This window comes from Alternaria triticimaculans (assembly GCF_023758025.1).
Source record: "Alternaria triticimaculans strain BMP 0046 chromosome Unknown scaffold_6, whole genome shotgun sequence".
NCBI classification, from domain to species: domain Eukaryota; kingdom Fungi; phylum Ascomycota; class Dothideomycetes; order Pleosporales; family Pleosporaceae; genus Alternaria; species Alternaria triticimaculans.
Genome location: NW_026055963.1, coordinates 800,082 through 821,917, shown reverse-complemented (window position 1 = coordinate 821,917; position 21,836 = coordinate 800,082). Strand labels below are relative to the sequence as shown.

Genomic DNA, 21,836 nt, shown 5'->3' with positions numbered 1-21,836 from the left:
ACCGCCTTTCTCCCATCAGGCGCTCGACCCCCAAGACCGCATTCCATCAGACTTCCATTGTGCAAGTCACTGCCCTGGTTCCTGGTCGCGTTCTGGCTATTCTGGATCGCGTAGTTGCGCTCTATCCAACGCACCCGCTCCGAGCCGCCGGAGCCCACAGAAGGTCGAAATATCGTACTGACCATCCACACAGCCGCGTCCATCATGATGCCCTCTTCACCAGGCCATGTCGCCTCGTTACCATACACAAACGGCCATTTGTCGCCTCTCGCAGCCCATATGACGACCGCCGATAGCTCCTCCCAGCACAGCGACAACGACCAGTCCGACACGCAAGAGGCCGCCGCAGTCGACCCAGCCTCCGATGTCGACGCGCCGGGCGAGGAGTACGACGAAGACGACGAGGTAGCTGCTGCTTCAGACTCGTCTGAGGATGTCGATGCAGAGGGCGAGCCGGACGGCGACTACGACTCTGAGTCACCGCCGTCCGAACAGGCAGAGAGCGACCGCGCCCGCAGTTCATCAGAAGAGTCAAGGCGGCCGCCGAAGCGGAAGGCTAGCGATGAGAAGGAAGACTATATCGAACAGAACCCGGAGCTATATGGTCTGCGTCGCAGCGTACGTGGCATCTCCAGTCCCTATGTACATGAGCTAATTCCAGTCCAGGGTCGTGCCCGCCCTAGTCGTCGCGTCGTAAGTGACCCCCAGTTGATGGAAGAAGCATCACTAACAGTCTGCAGGTCGATAGCGATGATGAAGATGATGAAGACTACAGCTCTGATCAGCCCCGCAAGCGACAGAGGACAGCCTCGCGGAAGAGTTTGTCAACTCTCACCTGCCCATCTGAAGTCGTACTAACCCGTCTGCCCAGCCTCAAACCAAGCCACACCAGTCTATCGCTCAGCTGGCTCCGACTCCGAGTCGGATGGCTACGTTGGCGCCCGTCGCAATATCCCAACCAAGAAGCAACGCCAACGTCAGCACGCCGTTGCCGCAGGCCGCGAGCCCCCATCACAAGCCGAGGTCCGATTCTCTGCACGTCGCACTGTCCAAGTCGCCAACTACAATGAGGAAGAAGACGAGGACGAGTTCGTTGAAGAGGACGACGAAATGACCCCCAACTACTGGGCGACCGCGCCTGAAGACGCTGGCCCTGTCATCGACAAGATCCTTGACCACCGGCCGAAGGATGGACTAGGTAAGAAGAGCCCATAAGGTCATGTGCTAGCACGTACTAACAAACAATAGAAATGGATCCTTCGTTCGACAAGCGGGATTTCGAGTACTTGGTAAGCACTGCTTACAGCCCTGGTTGCAAATACGCAGTACTAACTCGTTACCCTAGGTCAAATGGCAAGACAAGGCTCACTACCACTCCACATGGGAAGACTACAAGACGGCAGCTTCCTACAAGGGCTACCGCAAGCTGGACAACTACTACAAGGGCCCTGTCCAGAACGACATGTATGTCTACAGCCGCAAGAACGCCGATCCGGAAGAGTACGAGCAGCACATGGTTGCACGCGAAGCTGAGCGCGAGAGCCAGCTCGACTTTCACGTCGTGGAGCGTGTGATCGACTCACGAGACGGTGAAGATGAGACAGAGTACTTCGTCAAGTGTAAGTTGACTCACCCCACCCCTATCTGGATTACCTAACGCTCTACAGGGAAGGGACTGACTTACGAGTTCTGCACCTGGGAGCCCGCGTCCCTCGTCAGTCGATTGTCGCAATCCGAGATTGATCGATTCCTCGACCGCTCATCGAACCGGCCCTCCTCCGATGCCCGCGAGGCGAACCCGAACACTCGCAGGAAGTTCGTCAAGTTGGACACCCAGCCTGACTATATCAAATTTGGTCAGCTGAGGTCCTTCCAACTTCAGGGTGTCAACTTCCTTGCGCACAACTGGTGTCGCGGCACAAACGTCATCCTCGCCGATGAGATGGGTCTGGGAAAGACAGTGCAGACGGTGTCCTTCATCAACTGGCTGAGACACGATCGGAGGCAAGACGGCCCCATGATCTGTGTCGTGCCTTTGTCGACCATGCCTGCCTGGGCAGACACCTTCAACAACTGGACACCGGATGTCAACTATGTCATCTACACCGGTAGGGAAGAAGCCCGCAGCATCATCCGAGAGAAGGAGCTCTTGGTCGACGGAAACACCAAGAAGATCAAGTTCAACGTGCTCCTCACCACATACGAGTACGTCCTTGCCGACTGGCAGTTCCTCCAGAGCATCAACTGGCAGTTCCTTGCTGTCGACGAGGCGCACCGATTGAAGAACCGCGAGTCGCAGTTGTACGACCGCCTCCGACAGTTCAAGGCACCATGTCGACTTCTTATCACGGGTACCCCCATCCAAAATACACTTGGAGAGTTGGCTGCTCTGATGGACTTCCTCATGCCCGGAAAGATCCAGGTTGATGAGAACGTTGACCTCGCTTCGGAAGACGCCAGCCACAAGCTTGCCGAGCTCAGCTCAGCGATTCAGCCATACATGATTCGCCGCACCAAGGAGAAGGTAGAGAACGACCTACCTCCCAAGTCTGAAAAGATTCTCCGTGTCGAGCTGTCCGACATCCAGCTTGAGTACTATAAGAACATCCTCACGCGCAACTACGAGGCGCTCAATGAGGGTGGAGTCGGCCACAAGCAGTCTCTACTGAACATCGTCATGGAGCTCAAGAAGGCTAGCAACCATGCTTTGCTCTTCCCGAACGCGGAGAACAAGCTCGTCAAGCCTGGTGCGACCAAGGATGAGACCCTGAAGGCCCTCATCACCTCCAGTGGTAAGATGATGCTGCTGGACCGACTCCTCGGAAAGCTCAAGGCCGACGGTCACCGCGTGCTCATCTTCAGTCAGATGGTTCACATGCTGGACATCTTGACCGACTACCTAAAGCTACGCAACTACCCATTCCAGCGTCTAGATGGAACAGTCCCAGCAGCAGAGAGGAAGATCGCCATTGATCACTTCAACTCTCCCGGCAGCGAGGACTACTGCTTCCTTCTATCGACTAGGGCTGGTGGTCTCGGTATCAACTTGATGACTGCTGATACTGTCGTTATCTTCGACTCCGATTGGAACCCTCAGGCGGATTTGCAGGCCATGGCTCGAGCCCATCGTATTGGTCAGCAGAAGCCTGTGAGCGTATATCGTCTTGTCTCCAAAGACACTATCGAAGAGGAGATTCTGGAGCGCGCTCGTAACAAGCGCATGTTGGAGTTCATCACAATCCAGCGTGGTGTCACCGATCGCCAACAGAAGGAGCTCAACGACAAGATGAGTCGTGCTGCAGCAGAGCCCAACTCCGCCGACGACATTAACAACATCCTCAAGCGCCGCGGACAGAAGATGTTCGAGCAGTCTGGCAACCAGAAGAAGCTGGAAGAGCTCGACATTGACTCAGTCCTGGAGAACGCTGAGGAACACAAGACTGAGCAGGCTGCCGGTCTTACATCTGATGGTGGCGAAGAGTTCCTCAAGAACTTTGAGTACACCGATGTCAAGATCGATCTCGAGTGGGACGACATCATTCCGAAAGAAGAGCTGGAGGCAGTCAAGGCTGATATCCAGCAGCGGAAGGATGAAGAAGAGACTCAGAAGCTTCTTGAAGAGAGCGCACCACGAAAGCGCAAGGCAGCCTCAGCAAGCGCACGCGAGCAGCGAGCAGCAAAGAAGCGGGCCCTTGAGGCTACCAACGTCGAAGCCGACGACGACGAGCAATCTGAGCCAGACGACAACGTCAAGCGCGACCCCAAGCGGCCTCTCAACACAAAGGAGGCTCGTAACCTCATTGGCGCGTACTGTCGATATGGTTCACTCGAGGAGCGTGGCGAAGAGATGCTTCGCGCAGCTAGGCTTGTTGGACGCGACATGGAGGTCGTCAAGGCCACTCTTGATGAGATCATCTCTATGAGCACGCAACTCGTCAAGGATGAGCAGACTAGGCTCAAGAACCTGGAGGCTGAGACTAAGCGTCCCATCACGAAGAAGGACAAGAAGGCCGTTCTTTTCGACTTTGGCAAGGTCAAGAAGGTTAATGCAGAGACTATCCTTGAGCGGCCCATCGAGATGCGCGTCCTGAAGGAAGCAGTTGAGGCAACTCCCGAGTGGCGCAACTTCCGTGTACCGGATGCCATCAAGCCTGCGAGCTACTCTTGTCCCTGGGGCGCACGCGAAGACGGCATGCTTTGCATCGGTATTCAGCGCCACGGCTACGGTGCATGGATTCCCATCCGTGACGACCCAGAGCTTGGTCTTACCGACAAGTTCTATCTCGAAGAGCATCGTGTTGACAAGAAGGAAGAGCGCACGAAGGGTGAAGAGAAGAACGCCAAGTCTCCTGGCGCCGTGCATCTGGTTCGTCGCGCGAACTATCTCCTCACCGTACTCAAAGACAAGAGCACAACGGATCCCAATGTCAAGCGCATGATGGAGAATCACCACCGCAACAACAAGAAGCATCAGCTCAACATTGCGCGCCGGACAGACAAGGGCGTCTCAGCTAGCCCCGCTCCAGCTGGCTTAGCACGCAAGATGCAAGGACGGGATTCAGAGCGTCCTGCGCACCGGGCGAACAGCAGCAGCGAAATTCGACGTCCTGATAGCCGGACTGAAGGCCGCCATCACGATAGGAAACGTGATGACCGCCCTAGAAACAGCGACCAGTACAGGCCCTCGGACTCCCGCAAGGACCATCGCAATGATCGCGACAGCGTTGATCGTCGTGCCCACACGTCTGATCGGAACGGCACGCCAGAGAACCGCCGAAAGATCAGTGGCGACGTTGATAGGCCGCGTATTAAGGATGATCGGCCTCGCCTTTCTGAAGACCGCCCGCGCTCTCATAGCCAGAGCCAAGTGCCTGACCGCAGCGTGGAAACACCCAAGCCCAAGGAGAAGAAGGCTGACGAGTTCCTTGAGCGTAAGCTCCGACCTGTTCGCGACAATCTCAGCCGCCTTAAAAAGGCGACGCCGAAGAACTACCCGCAGAAGGAAGGGATGCTCAGGATCCTTAAACAAGAGCTGATGGCTGTCGGCAACTTCATCCGCCAAAACACCAAACAGAATGAGGAGCTCGAGGATCGTCTATGGTAAGCATGTTCATCAGCTTCTCACACACTTATACTAATCGATGATAGGACTTTCACGATCAACCACCACTGGCCTCGGCCCGGTGTGACTGTCGCATCGGTCAAGGGCATGTACACTAAGATGGTCTCCTCTGAAAAGCCAGGTGCGGCTGCGGCTCCGACAAACGGCCAGAACAACGGCGCCTGAGCACTCCTCTTCGTACACACACACATATGATGCTGACGCATCATTCCACATTATCTACCATGGGCATATGGCGTTTTCGATTTTTTACGGTGGCACGCCGTCGAGTATATTTGCAGCATAGCGTAGGTGTTCGGCTCGGTTGGCTACTCAAGTTATGACTAGTTACGGGCACTGTTTGATTCTTCGTCTTTCTATTGTATCTGCATGGACAGCCCAGTATCAGGGTGCGCCCCGGTGTTCATGATTTTCGCAGGGCGGCGCAAATAAAAACTAGCGTACAGGTTGTTGAAGAGCATGGCGGCACTTGGGATAGTGCGCTTTTACATTACAAGAATGGAAGGTGTCTCTGTGAAGAGAGTATCATTAGTAGCATGTAGATTCAGCACTTGCGGTTGTGCAAGATGACAATGGACTACACACATCACGCTTTCGCCTCGCTGCATGATGATGGTGAGGTATTATTACTGACTGCAGCCTTGGCTTCTTGAAGGATGAAATGTGATCACGCGAGTCATCTGCTGCCCAATCTTCATGGTCTACAACCCTACAAGCTGGTTACTGGGCTGTCTAGAGTATTCCAACGGCCCACACGTGGCTTGGAAGCCAAGCGGTGAGGGATATTCGGGGAGCTTCCAGCGGCAGATTGAGAATTCGCAGAGGCATTTGATGGAGCGCGAGGATTGTCGGTATTCTGAGGTCACGCGATCAGCAGCGTACGTTTGCTAGTGAGACACCTGTGGCTGTGGGGAAGGGCATGTGTGTTGCTGGCTGGGGCTCGGTTGTTTACTAATTGGGCAAAGAATCATTACCCCCTGCGGGGCTAATGAGAGTGTCTAGTGCGAGGGCGATGACGCTCCAATGACAAGGGTCGCTGAAGGATCGTGCTCGCAGCGGTGGCTCCCTGTTGCGCCTTGCTTCCCCGGCGGGCGCCATCAGGGTGTCTTCGGCGCTTTTGCATGGTAGAGTCCTGTGTGAATATACAGTCGCGCGCCATCCACGAAGCCTGAGCAGATGCCTCGCTCCAACACTCCATCATGATACACATGCTGCGCGTACGGGACGCAGCTCTATGCGGGCTGCTCTTTTGGGCACACGCGACCGCGGCCCCGCCTAACGCGGCTGGCGATGCAGCAAACAGCCGCGCTGCGGGTTCCCGATCCATAGACGCGGATGGGCGACGAAAGCTTACAGGCAGGTTCCTACATATTACGGGTACGTCGGCCATTTGATCCCTGGGGCTGCTATCGCGACTAACGTCATGCCGCAGACTTTCACCCAGACCCTTTCTACAAGACATATTCGAGCACAGAAGCCGACGCTGCGTGCCATCGCAAACGCGGACCCGCTGGTCTCTATGGCGCAGAAACCACAGGATGCGACTCCCCTTTTGCGCTCGTCAACCAGACGTTCAAGTGGATAGAAGACAACATCAAAGACGATGTAGACTTTGTTATATGGACCGGCGACTCGGCGCGACACGACAACGATGATGAAATCCCACGGACGCAGAAGCAGGTCGTGCAGCAGAACGAGTACATGGTCTCCAAGTTTGCAGAGGTCTTTGGACAGAGCGGCCACGGCCATGGGCCCAACAGCTTCGCGATACCCATAGTACCGACTTTCGGGAACAACGACATCTTGCCACACAACATCTTCACAAGCGGGCCAAATAGGTGGACGACGGAGTTTCTGGACATTTGGCGCGGTTTCATACCCGAGGCGCAACGACATCAGTTTGCGCAAGGAGGCTGGTTTTCGGTCGAGGTGATTCCTGGGAAGCTGTCTGTCATCAGCTTAAACACCATGTAAGTGGGGAAAGAAACGTGATCTCTAGGGCAAGAACTAACACGCGCAGGTACTTCTTCACTTCCAACTCCGCCGTCGATGGCTGCGCAAAGAAACGCGAACCCGGCTACGAACACATGGAATGGCTGCGCATTCAGCTTGATATTCTGCGCGATCGCGGCATGAAGGCTATCCTCATCGGACACGTACCACCTGCTCGCGTCGACAGCAAGGAGAGTTGGGACGAGACCTGTTGGCAGAAGTACACGCTCTTTGGACGACAGTTCCGAGACGTCATTGTGGGAAGTCTCTTTGGGCACATGAACATCGATCACTTCATGCTGCAGGATTTCGAGCACATCGAAAAGGACACGGAGAATGGCAAGATGGGAGCTTTGGATGGCAGATCTGCTCTGGCTGATGGAGTCGAACTTCTGGAAGATGGTGAGGTGACGGTTGCATCTGCGTCGGATTATCTGCTTAATCTGCGGGAGGCTTGGGCTCAGCTACCTGCGCCCCCGCCGAAATCGAACAAAAAGTCGCGCTCGAAGAATGTCGATGACGAGGAGGAAAAAGAGTCGATGTGGGAGTGGCTCATGGCCATGGTCGGGAAGTCGCCAAAAGACCGGAAGGAAGAGAGGAAGAAGTACCTCGAGAAGATTGGAGGCAGATACGCCGAACGTTACGCGGTAACACATGTCTCACCCAGCGTAGTACCGAACTACTTCCCCACCCTCCGCATCATCGAGTACAACATCACTGGCTTGGAACATCTCAGTGTAGCGTCTAGTCCAATCAGCCCGCCCACCATCGAGACGCCAGCCGAACAACTCCCGATTACCCCCACGGATTACGACGAGTATGACGATTACGACTATACCGGCGACGAAGACGTAGAAACCACGCGAAAGAAGCACAAGGGCAAGAAGAACAAAAAGAAGCCCCGAAAATACAAGTTCAAAGTCCCAGACGGCCCCTCAAAATCCTCTCCACCAGGCCCAGCCTATTCCCCGCAGACCCTGACATGGACACGTCACGTCCAGTACTTCGCCAACCTCACACACATCAATAACGACTTCCTCGAGCCCTCGCCCGATGCAGCCATTGACGACCGTCTTTCCATCAACAACGATGCTGTTCAGACGATATTCGGATTCGGTGTTAGTCCCGACGGTAGGATCGAGAACAAGAAGTGGAATGAGGGAAAACACAAGAAACACCAGGGGAAGCAGCCGAGACCCGAACCGCACCCGAATGAGTTTGTGTTTGAGGTCGAGTATGATACGAAGAAAGACCGTGGGTTCAAGGATCTTACCGTGAGGAGGTGGGTCGAGTATGCACGGAAGATTGGGGCGAGTAAGGGGAAGACTAAGGGTGTTGAGTTGGAGGTTGAAGAGGGGGATGTTGAAGACGCTGTTGAGGAAGGAGAAGACGGTGTTGAAGGAGAAGTAGAGGACATGGTGGAGGTGGAGGAGGAAGAAACTGATGAAGTGGATGAAAACGACTTCGTCATCGCAAAACACAAAAAACACAAGCATGAAAAGGGAAAAAAGGGAAAACACCACAAGAAACACAAGGCGTCCAAGGAATGGTACACTTTTGTTAAGCGCGCGTTTGTGGGCACCATGGATCCGAAAGAGCTTAAATTGGTGTTTGGGGCTGCGGACGTCGATGATGCAATGGGAGAGGCAGAGGAGAATATGGAGTTGTAGATTGGTGCGGTACATTGTATGGGGAGTGGAGTATGTGCGCTGAGGCATGTTTGTTGATACCCTTTGGCGTTTTTTATGGTCGCCAATTTCTTTCGTTGTTGGGGATGTGGGCATGGGGAGATTCGTTATGTGTATATGGATGGGCATGGGAGTGGCGTCGCATTGCATAGGGCTGGTGTAGTATATTGTTCAAGAAGCATATATGGACAAAGAAGAAACATATGAATCGCATACAAACCCCCAATCTGAGTCTCATATCCTATCTACTGAGCGTGAAGTCGATGAACAGTCGCTCTTGCGCCGTAGATGTAGTAGCTGCGCCGTAGCATCTCACTTGGTCGTTGACAATTTAAAGATTTGGCATACTCCAGATCAATAGATGCGTTGCTTCAGTGCGGGCGGTGTTAGGCTATAAAGTTCCAATATACCGTATCGAGTAACCTCGCGAAACCGTTGATGACGACGGACTGTTACTCTTTCCACCGGAAACCTTAGCCCGACTCTCCTACACTACAACTTCCAGTCCACAACCCGTGGACTGCACCATTTTCTACTAGATTCAGCGGTAAATCTTCTCTTCCGAATCATAGCGCCTAACATTGTTCTCGGGGTTATTGCATGCAGTCACATCTTCAATACTGTGGTATCGATGTTCGTCGCTGGCAGACTGACTGACTGCGCTAGTGGGGTTCCGGCACCGAGTTACCGCGTTGGGCAGGTTTGGGCGAGTGTGGAGAGCGGTGGACTGTTACGCTTTTGCTTTCACGCGGACGCGCTGGCTGGCGCGGAGTTATATACGACTGCGCAGGGCTGTTTCACACGGTGCTGGCTGGTTCATGGAATATCTTGTACTTGCCTGTGCGTGTGAATTGAAAATCCTAATAAATATATGTTTTATATTCTTTTACCCGTCTCTTGCCTGATCGCTTATTCATGAGCTGTAAGCCAGGCTAAGCTGTGCGCCCGTCGATTCTACTATGGAGGCGAGAAGAGCGACTGAGGAAGAAGGCTCGCCGTTCTTTTTTTATAGCCCTATTGAAATACTGCTACATAGCATGCCAGCTTGTATGAAGTGGGTGTTGTGTTATAGTTTGGTACTTTGAATTGTGAATTTCGCGTTGACATGAATGTGAGAAATGGAACGCTCCATCCTCTCTGACGTTGAATTGTACTGAAAACATTTTCAAAGGATGGTACGTTTACAAATCCTGAATGACAGCGTATCCCAGTTTTGTGGAAGACATGGGGTGAATTTGCTGCCCAATCTTGGGTCGGACATTGCACGAGACTCAGGACATGGTGCTTCGGGATTGTGGCGAGGTAGAAGCTGGAGTATAGGCGCACAGAAGTCTTAGACGGTAGCTATGCTTACTCATCTTCTATAGGGAAGCGTAGAGGTGATAGTCGAAGCAGTTCGCTTTGTTGGTTCACTACCCCGCAAGAAACGCCACATGCGCCGCCACAACCCCCACAGCCACAGCTGACGTAAGGAGCCTTGGGATGCTCGAACCATCCGTTCAGTATGACACTCCACTCTTCACACGCCCAACGCACGCGATCAGGCAGCAAAGTCTGCGCACCCTCTCCTACACAACAACAGAAAAGCGTGAAAATACCAGATTGAAGTGCGACACAGACCATCATCATGCCGCCGCCGCCTCCTCGTACGTCAATGCTCCTGTCTGTACTCCATGTGAGACGTACTGACACCGAACCCAGCACCACCGCCTCCCATGCCTGGGAAAGGAAGGGGCATGCCACCGGCTCTGCCGCCAATGGGAGGGATGAAAGCACCAGCGCCGGGTGCAGGCAGAGTTCGTCACATTCACAGCGACACCTGCACTACGTGGAACCCGGGCTAACGCGTCACAGGGAGCACTCTTGGGCGACATTACAAAGGGCGCACGACTGAAGAAAGTGACACAAATCAACGACCGATCCTCCCCTATAGTCGGCAAAGTCAGCGACGGACCTGCAGCAGCACCCATGGGCGCGCCAAAGATTCCTGGAGCTCCGGCCGTTCCTGGAGGGGCAAACCGAGCAAGAGCCAACAGCGACAATGGAGATGGAGGGAGTGTACCGGCTTCGGCACCACAATTAGCGGGCATATTCGCTGGAGGTATGCCGAAGCTTAGAAAAGCAGGCGGTGTCAAGACAGGCGCAGAGGACCAGGCGCCTTATCTGTCAGACCCCGAATCGAACAGAGCTTCAGCTCCTCGAGGAGCAGCACCCAAACCGCCTGGACTTCCTCCTTCAGCACCTCCTGGGCCTCCGATTCCAGGTATGCGACCAGGGATGAATGCGCTCCGGGGTCAGGACTCAAGGCCCAACTCGGTAGCCTCAAGTATAAGCGGGAAGCCTAAGCCGCCTCCACCGATTGGAAAGAAGCCTCCTATGCCACCACCCTCCTCTCGAAAGCCATCAGGTCTCGCTGCACCACCTGCTCGGGCACCACCTCTCCCAGGATCCGCGCCGCCTGCACCTCCGCCATTACCCCCGAGCTCGACATCTCCTCGACCAACTGGAGCACCACCCGCTCCTCCACCACTACCACCTTCGCCAGCCCCACGAGCGACCCCGCCACCACCGCCGCCGCCTTCAGTCGCACCACCAACGAGCGCACCAGACGATGACGACGAATACGATCCGTATAAATACAATTCAGCGCCTCCCATGCCTCCACCACCGCCTCCACCCTCGAACGGGCACGCGCCGTCGCTCGCAGAAACCGCCGCGCGCAACGCATTCAGCCGCACATCGCCTGCTGCTCCCCCTCCAGCACCGCCGAGCGCACCCGCGCCTTCTCCACCACCCAGCCAACCGCTCAGCCGACCCGCCTCTCAAACACCACTGCGATCGATGATGGATTCAAGCTCATACACCTTGTCCAACGGCGGATCGAGTATCAAGAGCCCGACCAGCTCGCACGCTGGAGGGAGGGAAAAGGGCAGAATCAGGCCCATTCACGATTTGAGATGGAGATTCCAGGACGAAGGGCAATTCCCACGACCGAGAGAATTCACCGGCGGGCCGAAGAGATACCGCGCTGGACGGGGCAGCAGTGTTCCATTGGATTTGAGTGCGTTTGAATGAGCAGGGTCGTGACACCCTGTTTTTTTGGGGGTGATTTGTTGCATTGCTGCTGGTCAGAGCGGGTTTAGGGATAGATATTGAAGTTTAGCCTTGGCGTTAACGGGGTTTGGTGCCTTTTGCGGTGTGTTGTGGACGGTCAGGGAAGATTGTTGGCGAGATGGTGTATACGTCGCGAGACGGTGCACCATGGGTATATCGCATGCAATAGCAGGTACCTCAGTACGTTCAAAATATCAACAATATATCGTAAGAGAGCGACCAGTTGAGACCATGTGTTGGCATACTGATTACTAAGATCTAAGGTTTGAATAAGAAGGAATCTATGTTCCTGTGACACCACGAGCCCTATGGCTGGGTATTGGACAATGAAAGTACCTTTCCCAGAAAGAGATTGAAGGAAAAAGAAGAAACCATTGACTGCACGTCAATCCCCGATGAAGTACAAGGTCAGCTACGACCACGACACAACGTGCCCGGTCGCCTAAGCGCTCTTCTCCTTCTTCGACCTGGGTACACGGCAGAGCCAGTAAAGGAAAATCGCCGCCGCCACATTGAAGCCCACGTAGACCCAAAGCAGCCCGAAATCCCTCCAGCGCGTATCCCAATCCGCATGAATACGCTGCAGAAACTGGTTCGTAGAGTCCATCTGACAAAAGCTGCACTGCTCCGTCGCCTGCGAATCACGCAGATAGCCACCAGCCATGCCAATATACTCAGACATGTAATCTCCACACGTCTGACCCTGCGGCGGGAAGAAAGTCTGAAACTCAGAGTCCGCACAGTAGGCGGGCGCTTGACCTAGCGTCGTCGACATGAAGCTCGATACGAGGTAGGTGAACGGATTAACGCGGTACATGAAGATCCAGAAACCGGGTAGATCATTAGGACCAGCGAGGATACCGCAGAAAGCGTACAGCATAATCGTAACCAATGTAGCGAGCGCACCAGCGATTTCCTCATTGGGGGAGCCAGCGATAAGGAGATGAGCGAGTGTGCTTGCGAATATGAAAACGGCGACGACGATGAGCAGGGCGTGGAAACCGCGGATGTTGACTGTGTTTGTGGCTTCTGCATTGTGGTATAGACCGGCGGGGTAGTACCATACGAGGAAGCAGAAGATGGCCATGAAGGCGTTCCAGGCTAGTTCGATGAAGATGTTGGAGAGGACGAAGGCTTGCCAGGCGTAGGTTTTTGATTGGCGCTCGCGGGCTTCGTAGAGTGTTCGCTGTGAGATCCACATGGGCATGATTTGGTAGATTAGTTGGATTACCTGGGATGGTTGTTAGTGGGGATACGATGTTGGCTGTAAAAGGTTTTACGTACGACGAAGAGGAAGATGAAGACACCAAACATTTGGTTCTGGAGGCCCATCATCGTGTTTTCGCTTCCAAAGAAGGAAAAACCGATCAACAGTGAGCAGCCAATTGTCAGAATGGCCTTCGAGTAGATGTATGAAGGGGTTCTCCAATACTGCTGGGCACACCGCATGGCTACAGCGCGGAGCTGAACCATGAACGAAGCAGCAAAGACCTGGTGGCTGGCATCGGCTGAGTCCATGACAGCAGAGGGCCGGTTGGCAAGGTCCCTGAGATCGGCTAGTTCGGTCTGAAGATGCATGTACTCTTTGCTGTTCTTCCAAACCGTAGGCCAGTCGATCTTCGTCTTTGCACCTGGCGCGGCGCCAATCGCTGCGAGCATGTACTCGGCAGGGTTGGTACCAGGAGGGCATGCTGATGCGCCGTTACGCGTGAAGTAATCGAGGAGAGTTTCGGAGCCGCGACCGATCTCGCCGAAGTAGACGGTTCTTCCGCCTTTGGCTAGGAGAAGGAGTCGGTTGAAGCGCTGGAAGAGAAGAGACGAGGGCTGATGGACAGTGCACAGGATTGCTTGACCGTCTCGAGTGAGTTTCTCCATCAAATCGCAGATGGACCATGAAGTCTGACTGTCGAGGCCGGATGTAGGTTCATCGAGAAAGAGCAGTAGCTTTGGACGAGCGGCGAGCTCAACGCCGATTGTGAGGCGCTTACGTTCTGTAGGAAAAATTAGCGGAGCTCGTAGAAGCAAATTTGCAGTATTAAAGTGCTTACGTTCAACATTGAGTCCGGATCCTGGGATTCCGACCACGGCATCGGCGTACTGTTCCATGTCCAAAAGGCGAATCACGTGGTCGACATAGGCCAGCCGCTCTTCGCGTCCGTACTCAGGCGGCTGGCGCAGCAATGCTGAGAACTCTAGCGCTTCTCGCACAGTGGATGTGTCCAAGTGGATGTCTTGTTGCATGCAGTAGCCAGTCTGTCGTTGGAAGCTGTCGTCTCGTTGACGGCCGTCGACAAGCATGTTGCCGCCAATGACACCCATGGTTGTTCGGCTTGCGAGCACGTCGAGCAATGTGGTTTTGCCTGCGCCTGACACACCCTGGAAATTTGTTAGCTTGGATTCTAATTGATTGTGTTGAACATCATACCATAAGAGCTGTCAATGTACCGGGCCTGATATAGCCGTCCACACCGTCTAGGATCTTGCGGGTTTCTCCCTTGATCTGAACTTCGTAGGTGACCTTCTCCCAATGGAAGATAGACACCTGCTTCTGCATTCCAGGTTCGGGCTCACTGTTACGACTGATCTTCTCGCCCTCGTGAACGGTCGCTCCGCCATTCTCTTCATCCACGCTCTGCTTCTTGGCCGTGCTCTTCATTTTGGATCGACGGAAGACTAGAACTTCGCCCTTGGACCGCTCGGAAGCAACCAGCTCGCTCATAACGAGATGTGCGAGGAAGAGGATGATAGTGATAGCAATGATGATGCCATAGTTGGACCATCGCTCGCTGTACTGATACTGAAAGGCAGTTTCGACGTATGCAGTGCCGTTGACGTAATCGAGGCCCGGTTGAGAACCTTGCACAGCACACGCTCGCTGTTCGGGGGCGACGTTCTCGTATGATGGGCCAGAAGGTACGAAAGATGAACAAGCGAATGTGCGACCATGGAACTCGTTGACCATGACGTTTTCGAAGCCATATGCAACTGGATTGATCCATCGGAACCAACCCGCCCACCCCTTCATATACTGGATTGGAATAGCAAATCCTGTATAGAGCACAAGCATTATCAGGATGAGAGAGCTCGGAGCAAGTGCTTGTGAAAGAGTCTTTGTCATTGAGGCGAACAGGCGGAAGAACATGCTCATCGAAAGGCCGGTGGTGAATCCAACGAGCAAGAAGTAGAAGTACGGACCGGGTTCTCGGCGTAGGTTGGACATGAAGTAGAGCGTTGTATTCACCACGAGACTGTTGGTGATCTTGTATGGTAGATCCACGATCATGGAAGACAGGGCCTCTGCCGATGGATGATAAAGGGCATATCGGTTGTGCTTCTCGACGATAGTGCGTTTGGAGTAGAGGTTCATGATTTCGAGCATCGACCCGAAGGCATTGAGTAGCACCACCATGAACAAGACTCCACCGCGCTTGAAGAACGAGGCCGTGGACTGGGGTAGGTTGTAGAAGATGCTCGCGATGATGAGCGCTTCGAAGAAGTTGACGACAAGCATCGTTAGAGGTACACTCGGATCGTTCTTCAACCTCTGCACATCTCTCCACATGCAAAGACGAATCTGTCGCCAGTAGGAAAGAGTATAGGGTGACTTCTGCCGTTGCTTCTTCGATTTCTCCATGGTTCTCGAAAGCGCAAAGCGTTCGTGTTGCTCCCCTTTGAGGGGATACATGTTGTTGTATTCCTCTATCGCTTGCAATAGCCGTTGACGGTCGGGGCTTTCTTTCCAGCATCGAGCAAAGTCGTCGGAGGTACGCGGTGTTTTGCCTTCGAAGCCTGGCCTGATACGGCGCTCAGAGGCTGACGTCATTGATGTAAGGAAGTCGGGCGTAGTCTGGGAGGCAGGGCATTCGAAGCCAAGGCGTTCGAAATATGCGCGTGCTTCGTTCGCTGGTCCGAAGTAGATCTGTCGGCCTTCGTAAAGTACGGTCACTTTGTCGAAAACCTGTGGGGAATCAGCATTGCTATTTTTCCATGTAATCATGCTATAGCTTACCTCATACGCGGCTTGTGGAGCTTGGTAAATGGCGATGACACATGCTGCCCCAAAGACGTCGCACTGGGTTCGGAGTGTCTTGCAAAACTCCACGGCATTAGCAGAATCAAGTCCACGAGTCGAGTTGTCCCATAGTTGAAGTGGGGCAAAACTGAGAGATGCTTCCGCGATCGTCACTCTCTTGCGCTCGCCGCCGCTGACTCCTCGTACGAAGTCGTTGCCAACGCGTGTGTTGGCCGTGTGCGAGATGCCGTACATGGCCATTATGACCTGTCAAGAGTCAGTAATCGTACCGGTTGAGTCCCAACTAGAGTACGTACATCTCGAAGATGCTCGGCATAGCGCCGACGACTGATGCCACCAGGAATGGTACGAGGTGCTCGAGCCAGAGCCGCGAAGTAAAGCGTGTCACCAACGCTCAGCTGGGGGAAATGCGCGTCAACCTCAGCGGTATAGATAGCTTCCCCACGGAACACGGTGTTCATGTCCTTTGCTGGTACTCCTTGGTAGTTGAGATACGAGTCAGGGCTGACTTGGAAGCCATGAGTCTCGCCTGCGATGGTCTTCAAAAGGGTAGAACACCCTGATCTACTAGTCGTTAGTCCAAGTTGCTGAATACAACAACAGTGAAACGTACCCAGGTGGTCCCAAGACACATAATTGCTCTCCAGGAAGGAGCAATCCATCCAGGTCTCGCAAGATCTCGATCTTCTGCGTGCCTCTGCCAAACAGCGAAGGAAGCTTCAATATTGTGTTCCCTACTGTCGACTGGAAGTCGGTTGGTGAACCTTTGCCCCACACGTTCAGGCCTCTGAAAGCAACGCCCGCTACGCGAGGAATGGTTTCCTCGCTACTATAACGCAGGTTATAGAAAGAGCGCGCCCAATCCTTGGCACGGAATTGGTCACCTCTAGGATCAAGTCCTCCATGTGCATCTTCGGCGAAAGGTGAGCCAAAATGTTGCTGTTCAGACTGTGTTGTAAACTTGCGCACGAGCTCGTGGATGTCTCGATCACGCTGTGCTTCCTGTCGAACTTTGGTCTCGTCGTCAACTCCTGTGAGACTGGAGCTAGCGTCCGACTTCAGATCTACGCGGTCAACACGTGCTTCTTCGTTTGTCGCTTGCGCCTCTGTGAAGCCTAATGCAGCTGACATGCTGGTCAGAAAGGCAGGTCCAACTTCGGGGAAACTGCGACCAGGTGAATGCGTCAATCCAGGTATGCCTGGTTCCTAGTGGTCACGAACAACGTTAGTCAATGTTCTCAACTGGGGTGTATGCACGAGGATACGTACGGTTGGGAGCCCGTGAACAGATCGATTAGCGCTCGCTAAGTGTGAGCAGGGGGAGATCTGAGATGGCGATGTTTGACAGAGCCCGTAGCCCTGGTAGATTTACCTTATATCATACGATGCTTTTTTGCAATCCATGCCTTTACGACTGTGGATGATGTAAGTTCCTGCCTCGAAAGTCCCGGAAGTCCATGCCCAGGTGCCATGATTGCAGACAGTTGTCTTCGGCAATCTTGGCGCGAATGAATCGAAGTGAGCGTTCGCGTCCAGGGCTGCTGTTGGTTCCTGAAACGTGCAGGGTGCGGACATTCGGCAAAGCCCGAAAGTCCGTGGAAACCCTCGGGCTCCGTGCTGCACCAAGCCTCCATCTCCACCCTCTACGAAGGATCGATCACATTATCTATTTTCTATGCGCGAGACCCCGGGACTCCGCCCGCCGAAAATTCCGCTGTCGCGCGCAACCCTTTTTCCGGAAATTCGGTGTGCTTTTAGCGAACGCTTTTAAGATGACGATGAAGCTTGCCGTAGGTACCTGCCCTAAACCTACGTCCGCGGGAACAAACCATCTGCTAAGCTGCCATTGAAGTGTCTTCGTTGTAAACGAAAGAAGATCAAATGCGACAAAGCAGAGCCGATTTGCCATCAATGTATTGCCGCCAAGGAAGAATGCCATTATGTAGAGCGCAGACAACGCCCGCGCCATGCCCACCAGAAGGCTGTCGTACAGCATCTCAGCCAGCGACTAGAACAACTAGAGAAGCAAATTAGCGACGCTGGTGATGATCGTTCGTCATCTGTATCCGAAGTCGTGCCCAGACGCGATAGTATCCGAAAGAGCACTCCGGTGCCTTCACCCGAGGCCTCATTAAATGTGGCTGATGGCCAGGATTCATGGGTAATAACAGCCACAACCGGAGGCGCTCGTGTTTGCTGCGTTTTGTCTTGATATCTCGACCTCCCCGAAGGTATCCATAGCATTTCACATGGTCAACGTCCTGTCAGAACATCCCATGCGGACTTACGATGTCTTATCTTCTACTGTGTTACGAAGCACATGAGGTACATATAGCGGCAAAGGGTTTGGGTCGGCGATACAGCTTCAAAAACGCATCCCTTCATATGAGGAGCCATCAGCACACGACTCAGCACACACGAGCGCCTTCGAAAATCTTCTCAACTATCATCACAGCTAATCATGATAGATCTACCGACTTGCGACGGACACAAGACGCAGCTTCCAACACAAGGCTACCCCAGTCTCGACACCAACACCAAGCATCGACAACGCAATGCTGTCTCTCAACGAAGCGCTCGAAGACCTTGGAAAGTTGAGGGTGCGCACTGAGACGCACAGCGCGGATCTGAATCTATCCTCGGCAGAAGCGCGGACGTGTATTGACGGCTTTATCTCCGTCATGAGCTCAATGCTTGCGCCAGATGCATTTTCTCGTTCCGTGATCGATACTGACCTCCTTTACGCGCTCCCCGATATCATCAAGTCTCCTTACGTCAACATCGATCCCGTGGTCCGCGTTATGTAGTAAGCAACTTATGCCTATTGAGGTTGTGTGCCACGTGCTGACTTTAGGTGGCTTCAAGCTACAATGCTCTGTTTTATGGACTGCAGCTGACTGACGGCCCGGGAGGAGATCTAACGACGAAGGCATACATGAAGATGCTCGAGAGCGTACCTGCTTGGCTCGCATCTCCAGGTGATACGAATATGGACGTACATATTGCAGCCCTCTCAGCATGGACGGCCATGACTACTCACGACTACCAACTGGCATGGAAGTTCCACTGCAAGTCATGCCAACACATTAAGTCGATCGGAATAGATCGGCTAGACACGGTTCCGGCAAAGTCCTTCGAAGAGGAAACCGAGAGAGATGTTGGTCGCTACACGTACTGGTACGTTGTCTCCATCGACACGTTCTTCCGTTTGTTCTATGGGAAGCCCACTGTTCTGCGATGGTCGCCAAACAAGGTCCGCCCGCCCCTACTCTTTCGTCCCGACAACATGCATCCTTCGGCGCTCCATGTTACCATCAGTGTCGTGTGGGTGCGATATACCCTGTTGACCGTAGAGGCGATCGGTTACATTGACGAAAACCCGCCACACGATCGCAACAGCTGTGTCCAAAAGGCTGACGAAGCTTGTTCGCAAATGGAAGACCTCATCAGCGAATGGAGATTGGAGGAGGTGATGAACGGCAAAGAGACTACGGATGATGTTCGCTGTCTTCTTGCAGATCACATCAGTAGGTAAAGTGCGGCAATGAGCTAAGATTGAGCTGACCTCAAATTCAGTGAACATATATGCGACTATCATCGGTATTCAGAGGCTGGTACAACAGCACCGAACCAGACCCGGACCTAAGGACATCACCCTCAGAGCCGCACGAAGAGTTTTGAGCATTATCCTTGACTTTTATGCGGATATTAACCTTAACGCCAAGTTTAAGAGTATCACGAATCAGTAAGCCGCCACTCTCTTTACTTCGCGCCAAGCATCCGCTGACTTGGCCCAGTTTCATAACGCTCTACCCTTTCTGCGTCGTGTTCACACTCTACGAACACATTGTGGCGTGTACCAATCCAGATGATTGCGAAAGCGATATACAATCTCTCGAGACGATCGGCGTCGCCATGGCGCAAAGCTGCGCAGAGCGTCAGGACTTGATACCGTTTGCCAAGACGATCAATGCACTGAACAGGGTCTCGCGGAGTCTACAAGATGAGAGACGCAGAGGCCCAGCCACCGTGGATTCCAGCGACAGCGTTGCTCAAGGGATGAACATGCCGCCGACAAGTTTCGATACGATCCAGAACTTGATGGCCAGCGAACTCCCAGACATTGACATGTCGGCCTTTTCATCGATGCCGGACTACACCGCGAATATGGATGGCGACTTCCAATCTCTCGGCTTCTTGAGGGGGCTTGAGAATGACTTTGTCACGCGGAATTGGCAGACTGATTGGTGGGATCTTGGTGGTGGGGGTGATGGCGACATAAGCCAGATGCCAGCGACGGATCCCACAGGCTTTCCCTACACTCCACACACATGAGGAGGGCAAACTGTCAACGAAACTCGGCCTTGAAGGGGCGATGGATCGCTTCGGTGAAATCTGGGTGTATATATTACTATTCGCACGTCTGTATCATAGCTGTTTTAGGGTAGAGATGTATGGTTTGCTTACTGAATAGAGAATCTGGAATTGCGTCTACCAGAGAACATGCGGCACATCCACCGGTCAGCTTAAAAGAGAACACCTTAACCGCATACAATTTCATTCCTTGAACAGTTGAGCATATTTTCAAAATGTCACAATTACGCCCCCAAACTACACGCTCCACCGACTTCCTCACACAAAGCCTCCCAAAAGTCTTTGAACCAGCCTCCTTCCTCAATAAATCGCGTGCGGTCCACTTCCCAGTAACAATGCAACCTCCATTTCCCTCTCCCACAGCAACCTGGCACAACGAGTCCTACGCCGCCATCGACCCATCGAATCCCAATCTCAGCCAAATAGGAAAAACAGTCATCATAACCGGAGCCGGTAGCGGCATCGATTGCGCAACCGCTCTTGCCTTTGCCAAAGCACATGCAGCAAGAGTGATCCTAAGCGGACGTACTGAGTCGACCCTTCAAGAAACCGAGAAGCTACGTGGTGACAGCAAGTCAGACTGCATGATCTTCCCCGTTTCAGCAACCGACGAGACTGCGATGCAGAATGTTGCTGAACAGGTCGGCGCATGGGATGTCCTCGTTCTTGCCGCAGCGCACGTCTCTTCGCCGATTTCGATCGTCCAGAGTTCGCCGCAAGACTGGTGGGCACGCTATGAAATGACTGTGAAGGGTGTCATCATCGCTCCATAGGCTTTCGTTCCTAGTGAAAAGGCTGGCGGTGTGTTGTACACGCTCGTAGCAGGAGCGACAGCCTTACCACCTGCGTATACACCAGGACTGTCGGGCTACCTGTCTTCAAAGGTCGCGCAGACAAAGATCGTCGAGTTCCTTGCTGCGGAGAACCCAGATCTGTTGGCGTGTGAATCCTAGAATGGCGGATACAGGTATCTTCCGAGGCAGTGGTGCTGATCCACCGCGATTGCCGATGGGCTCTGATAAGTGTGTATCAGAAAGGGCGAGGACAAATGCTAACTACTCCGCAGCGGAGCACAGCGCAAACTTCCTAGTTTGACTGTCGCAACCAAAGCTGAGTGTGCAGCGATAGTTACGTGATATTTGATATTCTCCCCAACTTCATTCATGTCAACACAAGAGTGTGGGTTGATAGATGGTACCTAGGGACTAGGTCCCCCAAAAGAGTAGATGCATGTCGATGAGACATGCGGGTTCAAGAAAACGGAATCGAGCCACAAGGACTAACGAAGCCGTGCACCCGGCTAAGAGGGAATCTACCGCACAAGGCAAGTAGACGCGCCCAAAGTGGATGTCCCAGATGTGCTGCAGCGTAGAGCACAGTACCGGGGCGCTACAGTTAAGAGCGACGGGGTGTTTACAAGTAAACGTGACCAACGAGCAAAGCGCCGACTGCACATCATCAGGATATGTGACAGAGACGAAAAGTTCGCGGTGAGGAGCAAAGGAGCGACGGG

At 53.5% G+C, this 21,836-nt stretch overlaps 6 protein-coding genes across 6 annotated transcripts; 5 read left to right on the top strand and 1 right to left on the bottom strand.

Annotated features, from left to right (window-relative positions):
- Window positions 1-204: 204 nt before the first annotated feature.
- Window positions 205-5,287, top strand: J4E78_005163 (uncharacterized protein; the record flags this gene model as incomplete). The annotated part of the gene is made up of 8 exons (XM_049365785.1): window positions 205-618; window positions 667-693; window positions 741-819; window positions 872-1,198; window positions 1,249-1,289; window positions 1,346-1,619; window positions 1,668-5,100; window positions 5,149-5,287. The coding sequence occupies 8 exons, from the start codon at window positions 205-207 to the stop codon at window positions 5,285-5,287; spliced, it is 4,734 nt and encodes a 1,577-aa protein (XP_049222500.1).
- Window positions 5,288-6,330: 1,043 nt separating this feature from the next.
- J4E78_005162 (uncharacterized protein) lies at window positions 6,331-8,784 on the top strand (the record flags this gene model as incomplete). Its single annotated transcript, XM_049365784.1, has 3 exons — window positions 6,331-6,499; window positions 6,555-7,092; window positions 7,143-8,784. The coding sequence occupies 3 exons, from the start codon at window positions 6,331-6,333 to the stop codon at window positions 8,782-8,784; spliced, it is 2,349 nt and encodes a 782-aa protein (XP_049222499.1).
- A 1,733-nt stretch (window positions 8,785-10,517) lies between these two features.
- J4E78_005161 (uncharacterized protein) lies at window positions 10,518-11,877 on the top strand (the record flags this gene model as incomplete). Its single annotated transcript, XM_049365783.1, has 2 exons — window positions 10,518-10,598; window positions 10,657-11,877. The coding sequence occupies 2 exons, from the start codon at window positions 10,518-10,520 to the stop codon at window positions 11,875-11,877; spliced, it is 1,302 nt and encodes a 433-aa protein (XP_049222498.1).
- A 481-nt stretch (window positions 11,878-12,358) lies between these two features.
- J4E78_005160 (uncharacterized protein) lies at window positions 12,359-17,080 on the bottom strand (the record flags this gene model as incomplete). The annotated part of the gene is made up of 7 exons (XM_049365782.1): window positions 12,359-13,147; window positions 13,201-13,907; window positions 13,965-14,292; window positions 14,342-15,874; window positions 15,926-16,195; window positions 16,246-16,513; window positions 16,563-17,080. 7 exons carry the CDS (start codon window positions 17,078-17,080, stop codon window positions 12,359-12,361), a joined length of 4,413 nt encoding a protein of 1,470 aa, XP_049222497.1.
- A 1,189-nt stretch (window positions 17,081-18,269) lies between these two features.
- Window positions 18,270-20,284, top strand: J4E78_005159 (uncharacterized protein; the record flags this gene model as incomplete). Its single annotated transcript, XM_049365781.1, has 5 exons — window positions 18,270-18,274; window positions 18,450-18,741; window positions 18,804-19,476; window positions 19,526-19,694; window positions 19,747-20,284. 5 exons carry the CDS (start codon window positions 18,270-18,272, stop codon window positions 20,282-20,284), a joined length of 1,677 nt encoding a protein of 558 aa, XP_049222496.1.
- A 115-nt stretch (window positions 20,285-20,399) lies between these two features.
- Window positions 20,400-21,096, top strand: J4E78_005158 (uncharacterized protein; the record flags this gene model as incomplete). The annotated part of the gene is made up of 2 exons (XM_049365780.1): window positions 20,400-20,406; window positions 20,687-21,096. 2 exons carry the CDS (start codon window positions 20,400-20,402, stop codon window positions 21,094-21,096), a joined length of 417 nt encoding a protein of 138 aa, XP_049222495.1.
- Between the last annotated feature and the right edge of the window lie 740 nt (window positions 21,097-21,836).